Below are 10,046 nucleotides of genomic sequence, written 5' to 3'. Positions count from 1 at the left end.
GTGTGTGTGTGTTTAGATGTGTTTGACGTGCATCTGTAAATACTTTGCTGGTGAAGAGATGAGGCGCGGGCGGGCGGTTTGTCTCGTCGGCAGCCGCCCGCCCAAGCTGATGTGGCGACGTGGAAATTGCATAAGTGGCATTGGAGAACACCAAAAGGGATGTTGAGGACCGATGAAATACGATGTGAGGCGTCAGTTTCTTTCTTGACAGCATCTCAAAGACTTAGCGTGGCATTTTTGGTGCTGGTGCTTCTGATTCAATCCGGATTGAATGATATTATTCGGAAAATTTTGGTGAGGGGGAAGGGGGAGCTGCTACGATACTTTCTGAAGGAATGTTTCCGTTTGGCCACGCCAGAGAGGAAGACAAGCAGAGGTGTGAACCCGTTTACTAGACTGAAATCCTGATTCACAGTGTAAACGTCACCTTAGGATAACCAATGAGATAGAAAGCTTCTTTTCTGTATGACAGACACACGCTGGGTACTGCAAATGCCATCCCGTGTGGCAAGTCTAGTGCCTTTTCCATGAGCATGTCAGAACACAACATTTTTTTTTGACTGTGATGCCAAAGCATAAAGTGTCAAATTACAAAACAAAAGGGGTACTTTTTTTTTTTTTTTTTTTGAGCGAGTTTGTCTTACAGCTCATCCCGTGCCGTGCTGTCCAACGGCGACTGCAACACGTCCGAGTTCTGAGCTTCGGTGCTGAGCTGCCCCTGCTCGTGAGTTTTACCCGAGCGTCCTCGGTCCCAGTCCGTGCGGATCTTGTCGTTGTCCCACACGGTGGACGTCTCCGTGTCGCTGATGTAGCCCGAGTCGCCTGTGTAATGGGTGGGGTACACCAGGAGGGGCTCCGCCGAGAAGGCTTTCAGGTCGCGCGTTTCGAACTGCTCCATGTAGTCAGTCCTGGGAGGGGTGGGGAAAGGTCCAATTTGAACAAATAAGCATAAAATCTATCCTCTGCCAGTTGTTCACCCACAGTAATATTTGTGCAGCGCTCATGGAACCGACAAACTAAACGGTGTTCGAAAACAGTTGTTTGTTTACATTCAAATGTGTATGATGTCATCCAAGTTATTACAGTCTTCCATCTTGGTCCTTGCTTCATCAACGGATGAATGAACGAAATGAAAGTTGATTATGATGTCAGTGAGCCAACTGAAAAATTCGGCAAAGGGATCACATCTGTGTAAAAGTGTAAAACTCACTTACACTGGATGTTTATTGTACATGATGGGGAGAAACTCATCCACCGGCAGCACCCGCTTTAAAGGCTCAGCTCTTAACAGCTTCTCGGCTCCCTGCAGGGATATCATGTAACCCAGAGTCCAATAGGAATAGTCGGCTTCCACCAGGTTATGGATGTTGGGCACCGCTTTCTCCGAGTGGTCCACTTGCATTCGCTTGCGGCCGATGTAGCTGGCAAAACAAGAGCGAGATTCAGAATCCGGGCACACATGTCATCTACTGAGTTTATTTGGATCTCCGATTGAAAAGTTTCCCCTCACAAAATTGCTGACTTGTGATTAAAAGTCTTTGAGGGTCGTGGGGGGTAAAAAAAACGTAATCACGCTCACATGAGATCCCAGTCGAGTCCCTCGTCCTCGATTTCATTCATCAGATACATGAGACGGCGCTTGAAAAAGACCTCGAAGCGCAGGTCGTCTTCGATCACCAGAGAGGTGAGCAGGCCGCGCTCGACGATCTGACCACAAATTCAGAAATCGCAATCAGAATGTCCACGGATGACGTTGATGATGGTCATATCACGGTTGATTGACTGGGTCATGGCTTGCTGACCTCATTCCAGATGTTATAGTGCGAAAGGAAGCATCCCAGCTCTCCTTTGGTCAGCGGGCGGCCGTGATAAGGGTCGCTGTACCCGGGGAGCATGTGGATGCCCATCGCCTGAACGTCACTGATATTCAAAGCCCTTCGAGCAGACAAGGGGGGGAAAGAAATTTAGTTTTCGTGACTTCGTTTTTGTTAATTGTAATAAACTGCTTCTGACCAATCCTGCATGTACTGTACCAATTTAGACTCACTTTCCGTCGACAGCCTCAGTGACCTTGCAGTCAATCTCCTGCTCGTGGAGAGCTCTCAGCATGCGCTCCCTGCGGTCAGTGCGCCTCCGGAGGTTGATCATGAAGACCTTGCCGCACAAGAAACACTCCTTGCAATTGCACATTCCGAACCACAACAGCTAATAAAGGAGTTCGGGAGTAAACGCTATTAAGGTTAACAAGTACTGCTACATCGATGCTAGTTTTATTAGCCTGCCTATGGCATTTAGGATTGCGTGTTTGCATTAAGCTAGCAGACTTTCACAATCCTCTTCGTTCGAGGTACAACTCTAATTGAGCAGGGAAGCATGTTGAGGGACAAAATTGTCCTCGCTTACCTCATCGAAGCCCAATTTATCCGGGTGTTTAGAGGGAGCAGGAATATACTTGGACGGCAGTACCGGGGGATGTCGTACTACAGAGACAGCCAGTGCTCCTGTTAGTTGTCCGTTTAGCGCAGCGAGCGCAGCAGACTTGGTACTACTCACTGTTCACTTCCAGCAGGCAATGCATAAAGCTCTCGGCTTCGTCTTGCAAGGTATTGTGGGCGCGCAGCGGCACGGGGATGTAGCCGTATATCTCTCGGTTGCACACGAACATTTGCACGTCTGTTTGTGGGCAGAGAATGACACAGTTAGCGTAAAACAATGAAAGCAGAGTGCACAAACCGTAAGAAGCACACTTTGGATATTTTTAACTTGGCCCATCTCTGTGCGCTTGGAAAAAAAAGACATTTAATTATCCATCTGAAGTGAGTGTGTGAACGTCACAATTGAAAAAAAGTTTAGGAAAAAAAAAATGGGCATTTTGTGTACTTGGCCTTCACCTGCCATCCGAGCCGAGTAGGCGAAGACGATGATGTCATCGAAGGCCCAGTTGTACTCAGGGTGCGGCGGATGAAAGGCCAGCTGCCTGGACGCCTCCTTCCGCAGGTCTATCAGGAAGGTGGAGTGCACCATTGGCACCGCAAAACAGCCCTTTCGCACACGCTTTCTCATAGGGATGTAGGCCGGGGTGCGCTTGTAGTAGCCCTGACGAAGAAAAACGGGGATCAGTCCACGCGCGCTCGTCATTGTTGTCGTCGTCCAAAAGAAGAACGTGGCGAGAACCTGGCTGGTCATCCCACACCAGAAGTTGGAATAAGCCGCCCGGGAATCCAGCATTGGGGCGATGACTGTCTTATTCTCGCTTATGAGATCCCAGAGGACGTTTGGGTTGGTGAGTAGGTTGTCACAGTCCATCAACTGCACAAGAATTGAACAGTTTGTGCGTCAAATTTCGGAGTGCAGTTTACCTTCACGGAGACAGCAATACCTTCTGGTGTATATGTGTGCTACGGCCACCAGAGGGCAGTATAATACATATTGCACAATACAATTGATTTATACTGTACTGTATAGTGCTTACAGATAGACTCTCTCTCTCTCTCTATACTTCTGCTCACAACTGTGGAATTTGTGGGAAAAAAATTATACATCAAATTAATTTATGGAGGTATGAACAGCTTAGGTATTTTACGACTAAAGTAAGGTTAAATAATAGACAACAAATGAAGGCTAAACAGCCTAAAATTACAGCAATCCAGTTTGGCAAAAGGCACACACTCTTTTCCGTACCAGAGGCCAAAGTCTCTTGACATCCGCAGCGCAACAAACGCGCCAAAGCTTCTGGATGTTACATGTGGCTAAATTACACCCCATGCTCAAAAGCTGCAGTGAGCGGGCAGGGCTTGGGAGTACAAATAGAAACATGTAGAGGTTCATCTTTGTGCCACTGCGAGGCAACATCGCAGATGAACCACACCAGAATCGAAAGGCGGCAGACAAATATGACAGCGTCCAATTCCAATTTCCAGCGCCAAAAATGTCCCTGTACTTACCCATTGACTATGATTGGACTACAAAGCTATACCACTGCGGAGACTTTGATCTTTGCATGACATGGAATATTTTTTTTGACTGGTTTAGTCCTACTTGGCTGCTTTTCTGACTGCCTAGCAATAGGAGTCATTGCATTGTATGTGGCATACAGCGTGGGATTGCGAGTCCCTGCGCATGAGCAAGCATGCTGTGGCCTTTTTTTCTTTCTTTTTTTTTTTTCAACAATCCATTTCTAGGTGTTGTATTTCTTTCAACTATGCAAGGTGCCAAGAAACGACCGCATTGCACGACTTGTATGTGAGTCCGCCTTTATTAAATCAACATACCATGAAGTAGTCAGCCCACATCTCACGGGCCGACTCCAGTGCAACTTGCCGCAGCTTCATGACGTGGTCGTAACGGGGGTCCGGCCACTGTTTGGGACTCTCTTCGTCCTCGTAGCGACTGCAACAGACATCCGGAGCTCGTCTTCAAACTCCTCAACAACTTCAGCAAGCACTTAATACAAATCAACCAACCTGGGCTCCTCTTTTGGCCTCCACTCCACATAATGGTAAAGATTCTGCACCTTGACGAGCCAGTCACGCAAGATGGCCGTGGTGTTGTCCTCGTTATGATCGGTCGCCACCCTGTCAAAATGTAATGATAAACAAGATCTATAAGGTTACAAAAAGCAGAAAAAAAGGACATCTCTAGAAGTCGTGTAATGGTTGTGTAATGGTGTAACATTGTGTGCAAGCTGTGGGAATGAGGGCAAGTGTTAACGATACCAAACAAAAAGCTCAACATCTACACATTTGAATGCGACGGGCAGTTGCAGGAGTTGCATCACCGTGATTGCCAGTAAGCATGGGCCAGTTCGTCTTGGTTTCAAAACCACAAAAACTTTCTATGGTGCTATACGAGCTGTTAAAAAAATATACATATAGTCATCAGTGACCCAACCCCTCCGCAGCTTAGCAAAGGACGCTACATTTATGAGAGTTCCACCATTAACTTCTTGACAACTATAAGGTCACATTAAGATACTGCATTACTGCTAGCGCTAACTGGCTAACTAGTACGGCTAACATTGAGAGTTCCACCATTAACTTCTTGACAACTATAAGGTCACATTAAGATACTGCATTACTGCTAGTGCTAACTGGCTAACTAGTACGGCTATCAACAATCATCAAACAGTTTGTTTACATCACAAAGCTGATGAACACATTAGCAGCTCCTCGTTTTCTGAGAAATACATAATTTCACTGTTGAACTTCTATTTAAAAAGTAAAATCCAATACTTTCAAAATAATACATTTTAAAGCTGTATTTGTAAAACAGTGAGGCCATGATAATTTGGCTCGTGGTTAGCATACCAACATGACCTGATAAAGTCTCAGGCCTCGGGGCCAATCGAGAAAACTAACGATAAATTCATTGCTTTTTCCAAATACAACATAACGGTAATGAAATAGTTTCCGTGAAATCAACCCCTATAAAATGGCAACTCCTCAAGCAAAGGAACTATGCCTGTGTAGGGCGGCTTATTGAAAAATAATTAATTAAGGCAAAATAATTACGTTCGTTGCGGCGGCACTCTGGGTTGCGCCGAGACATTGTCAGGTGTGCCGCGGGAAAATATCCAATTTGTATGCCTGTGCGGTCTTTCGCCCAGAAAGTAATCATGTAGTACCCTCTCGTACCGCTAGGAGGGAGCAACAGCTAGCCAATTCCCTTGTGTTTCGACGAGAGACAGGCGAATTTGTGACGCATGAATGCAGGACGACGGTGAAACAATAAATATGAAAGATAAAAAATAAATATTTATTTAACAAGATACAGTTACACTTAATTGTTAAAATAAGCTTTTTTCACGTTTCCAGGTAGTGGTGTGCCGCGAGATTTTTTTCAATGAAAGAAGTGTGGCTTGGCTCAAAAAAGTTTGAAAAACACTGACTTAAACAACCACGGAAAGAGGGGGGCGGGGGTAACTGGCTGAGCTGATTTGGTTACCATGAGCTCGACCACCCCCTCACAAAAGAAAATATGCCCCGTGTGAGGCTCGAACTCACGACCTTCAGATTATGAGACTGACGCGCTGCCTGCTGCGCCAACGAGGCTCTGCACTTCATTCCATTATCAAGTCATACCTCGGTTTGCGACCATAATCCGTTCCAGAAGGCTGTTCGAAAAACCGATTTGTTCGAAAACCGAAACTACGCTCTTTATTGAACACGTCTGTTCACAATGCAACTATACGAGGAAGCGTCACTTCCTAGTCTACCCGAGGAAGCTCACTTCGTCGTTGTAAGGAAGGCGGGAGGAGTCAAGTGCCGCATTCAAGTGCGCTCAGTTTGTTCGAGAACCGAAATTCGGTCGTCATCCGAGGCATAAAAAAATCGAAATTTTTGGTCGAAAACTGATTTGGTCGAGAACAGAGAGGTTCGAAAACCGAGGTTTGACTGTATTGTCAAGTAGTGGTACTGAAGACTCCCGTGGGCGAAATAGGCCTTACAAATACCCCCCCCCCCAAAAAAAAACAGAACCAAAAAAAAGTCCATTCGGTTTTTCAAGGCAATGTAGATGCACGAAGGCATTAGTGAGTGCTTGTCTTTTTACATTAACACAGGGGGGGGAATGCTGGACTCAGCATTTTCAAATTTTTACTTGCTGGGTATTTTTTATTCATTTATTTATTTTTAAGATTTCCGATCATTCAACATTCACAAAAAAAAAAACACGTTTACGCATAATAGCATTGGAACAAACGTTTGGCTCTCAGCATTCTCCCAAATAGCACTTACTTCCTCGCTGTCTGTGGATGAATGCCAGAATTCTTGGTGTGTGAATGTCAGCAAACGCACTTTTCATGCTTATTCATTCATTTGCAATATGCTAATGCAGGAATGTTTCTGTGTGAACATCCTGACTCTTAGCATTAAAATGAACTTGTGAACCTACGATAGCATTCATGTGAATGCGTGTCTGATCAAAAGGCAACGACGTGGGGTACCTCATGGGGCAGTCATTGAACCCATTTTGTTCACTCTGTTTATATTACCCTTGGGTCAATTGTGAGTGATTTAATGTTATTTTGGCAGACTTATTTACAAGTAATGGCATGATCAAACGATTCCAAGTTCCCTCCGAGCCATTAGTTTTTCTCTGCTGCTAAAAATGAACAAAGTCAGGGCTTTCTTTTGTAAGCATAAAAGATACAGCTTTTCCAGGTGTGGTCTAATCAGCGGCAAAATCTCCGCTTTTACTTATTTGGTAGGCTGCGATGTCAGCACTTCCAAATAGGGGCACGCTGGCAACCGGGGTGCCATCGTCATCTTCCTGTTGCCGTGCAACGATTTCACACTGAGCAAGTGCAGTGTGAATAGGGCTTAAGCCCCCCCACCCTCCGACATGGTCACAATTCTTGAAACTCTTTCTGACAGGAGACTCTGCCAGACATTCCCAGCAGAATCCCTTTGATATGTTTGAGTCTACCAGGTCGCTCCAGCTCCACTGGAACCAACACGGGTGAGAACTACGCCCCTCTCTTCACCCGACAGTCCAAAACATGCGGCCGCAAGTCCAAGGACACGAGCACTAAGTCGATTATCCAATTGTGGAGTGCGGTGTCCTGGTACCAAATGCTGTCGTGATGGACAATCAATGACAAGCACATAAGATAAGATAAGATAAGATAAGATCCAATAACAGATCACCGCTCGGGATGGGGTCAAATGACACTTCTGAGTCTCACTGTCATTTCCCACATGAGCACTTATGGCCTCTCTCAGTAGTTCCACAAATAGCGGTAAGCTACTAAAAAGCAAAAGCTACGCGGGTCTTAATTAGCTTGAAACTGCTTTTATTTGGACTTTACAGCATTAAACAAGGTAGCATCAACACACTCAACACTTCCGAGTTGTGTTACGGGCCAAGCATCAGCTGCAGTGCTGTTTTTTTTTTTTTATCTTCGTATGGACTACATCCAGACAGTCTGGAATGGGACACATTTCTCAGGAGTGTGTGAGAACACTGCAGCAGCTCCCTGTTAAGCCATCGCTCGTCTACAAGTCCTCAAACATGACACGCAATCTCTCTGCTCCAATAAATGTTTGTCCAAAGCCTGTTGGTGGTACATTCACAAGTAGCTTTCATTTTTTTGGGCCTTGCGTCTTGTGTATAAAGCTTCAAATGTAGATAGAGAATCCATTGCTGATGGCTTGCTTACAAAAAAAAAGGTCTCCCACATGTTTACAACACGACACAGCTGTATGGATAAAACTGTCATCGCTTGAGGGCAGTTTTGGATGGCCACCAAAATGGGAGGGGAGGGGGCAATAGCTTGGCCCGCATGAAAGGAGCCACATAAGGTGAAACTGGTGTGTGACAAGCATACCTCCTCGGGGTTTAGGTGCGGGTGGGCTGTTGCGGCATGTTGTTAAACTCATAGCAGAGAAACTCAAAAACTTGTACCGCCCCTCACTTTTGCTTGAGAGAGAACTGAGAGTTACATACAAATTGCGTGTAAATAAGTGTTTAACGACCCCGTAAAGTGAATTTAAAGATATATTTAAAAATACATTATACAAGTTTGAAGCCAATTCCTGGAAAAAAGATGCAAAGACTTAACAATGTCATACTGAATTGTTCAGCTATAGCGCTCGAGCATTTTGCACCATTTCAGTTTTCCAGATTTTTTTAAGCATGGCAAAAACAGTGCCTGAGTTGAGTATTTTGTCGTCTGGAACGCCCCCGTTTTGTTATTTAAGCAAAAGTCCAAGTCAAAAATGTGTTTTAAAAATATGTTCCAAGCATCTCAGCAGTCTAAACGTGGTATTCTGATTAATATGTGTTAGTGAAATATCAATTGAGCAGAAAAGTCCACCTGTTTTTACTCATCTCAGGGGGCTGCCATTTTGCACTGTGATGTCATTTTCAGTCGGCAGCAAGTGGCGGTACGAAGCAAAGCAGCTGGAATTGAATCCTGCACCTCTGCACTGTGAGGCGGACGTGCTAACCGGCTGTCCAACGTGCCGCCCTGATTTGCAACACCCAAACAAAAATATTTTCACGTATGATAACACTTGTTTTTGGGGGAGTTTTTTTTTTTTTGGCTCCTCAAGGATTTTTCCACAGAATGAGTGGTACTGTACATTGGGGGAATTGTTTTGTGTTAAGATTGCACTCATGATAAAACAGTTACGAGACATGATGGCATGAGTGCGAATGCTCATCTCTCAGCATTCACGAGAGTGCAAGCAAACTGGGGGATGTTCGTTACTATATTGTATGATCAACAAACCCCTTAGAAATAATCCCTGTTTAGTTAACGCGCTACTCCTTATCCTGCGATGACAGGAGATGGCTGTGCATCACTGGACACACAAACACCCAACCCCACCCCCCACCCCCGCTCGCCTCCACGTATACAGATCAATGTACATCATACTCACTACATACATACACACGTGGTGCACAGGAGCACAACTTGATGCAGATTTTTTACAGCCGCTCATGAACACCATACCTTCCACCAAAGCATGCACTTATTTATGTTGGGAAAAACTGCCAACACTTTATAGAAGTGGGGGGTTTCTCTCTCACCACACGGCAATGCGTTCTTTGGGGTAGTCGAGGCGCTCCACGGAGCCCAGCACATAGGGCAAGGAGTGCTCCGAGTTGCGGCAGATAAGGGCGAGCACGACCCGGGGAGCCAGAAGAGGTGATTCGGGGCTCCAGCGCTCCTCGGCGAAGTAGCCCAGGGAGGGCGTGCAGAAGCCGCACAACAGACACAGTAGAACCAAGACGACGCCGTGGCTCATGGCGATTCCTCGGATGGAATTGGTCTGCATAAATAAATGTGAGTGATGGACGGTGGTGCACACAATGCTATCCGCCTCGGCTGGGTGCAATCATATAAACCGGGAGAAAAATAGATATTGTGCTGTTGTAGCGGAGCTGCAAAGTTGGGCTTTAAAGGGGAGGACGGCGTCATGTTAAAGGGAGGGAGGAGAAAACTTCGCCACTGTGGGGAATCAACCATTCATCGCAATCAATACGAGCAAATTAAAAGGAATCAATAAGGTAGTCAAACACATATTGTGTTTTGCAAATTT

General features: G+C 45.6%; 1 protein-coding gene and 1 non-coding gene across 4 annotated transcripts; both read right to left on the bottom strand.

The window, feature by feature from the left end:
* Positions 1-373: 373 nt before the first annotated feature.
* colgalt1a (collagen beta(1-O)galactosyltransferase 1a) lies at positions 374-10,020 on the bottom strand. Of its 3 annotated transcripts, none has more exons than XM_019861835.1 (12): positions 9,535-10,020; positions 4,464-4,574; positions 4,272-4,389; positions 3,175-3,309; positions 2,892-3,096; positions 2,554-2,673; positions 2,404-2,480; positions 2,048-2,154; positions 1,803-1,935; positions 1,580-1,707; positions 1,215-1,421; positions 374-908 (listed from the first exon to the last, which is right to left on the bottom strand). In XM_019861835.1, the coding sequence occupies exons 1-12, from the start codon at positions 9,780-9,782 to the stop codon at positions 641-643; spliced, it is 1,857 nt and encodes a 618-aa protein (XP_019717394.1). In that variant the 5' UTR covers positions 9,783-10,020; the 3' UTR covers positions 374-640. The 3 variants fall into 3 exon arrangements, with proteins under 3 accessions (XP_019717394.1, XP_019717480.1, XP_019717564.1); XM_019861921.1 differs by lacking the exon at positions 9,535-10,020 and adding an exon at positions 5,888-5,961; XM_019862005.1 differs by having other exon boundaries at positions 827-908; positions 1,211-1,421.
* Positions 5,978-6,050, bottom strand: trnam-cau (transfer RNA methionine (anticodon CAU)). The gene has a single exon. It is a non-coding gene; the product is annotated as a tRNA-Met (tRNA).
* Positions 10,021-10,046: the final 26 nt, after the last annotated feature.

The sequence above is a fragment of the Hippocampus comes genome, unplaced genomic scaffold, assembly GCF_001891065.2.
Source record: "Hippocampus comes isolate QL1 unplaced genomic scaffold, H_comes_QL1_v1.1 scaffold171, whole genome shotgun sequence".
In the NCBI taxonomy this organism is placed as follows: domain Eukaryota; kingdom Metazoa; phylum Chordata; class Actinopteri; order Syngnathiformes; family Syngnathidae; genus Hippocampus; species Hippocampus comes.
This window is presented reverse-complemented; position numbering and strand designations above follow the sequence as displayed.

Coding starts and splice junctions, on each gene's coding strand:
- colgalt1a (XM_019861835.1), bottom strand. CDS start 9,782: ATGCAGACCAATTCCATCCGAGGAATCGCCATGAGCCACGGCGTCGTC. Junction 2,481..2,553: donor TTGCCTGCTGGAAGTGAACA/GTGAGTAGTACC, acceptor CTGTCTCTGTAG/TACGACATCCCCCGGTACTG. Junction 909..1,214: donor ATGTACAATAAACATCCAGT/GTAAGTGAGTTT, acceptor CACCCCTCCCAG/GACTGACTACATGGAGCAGT.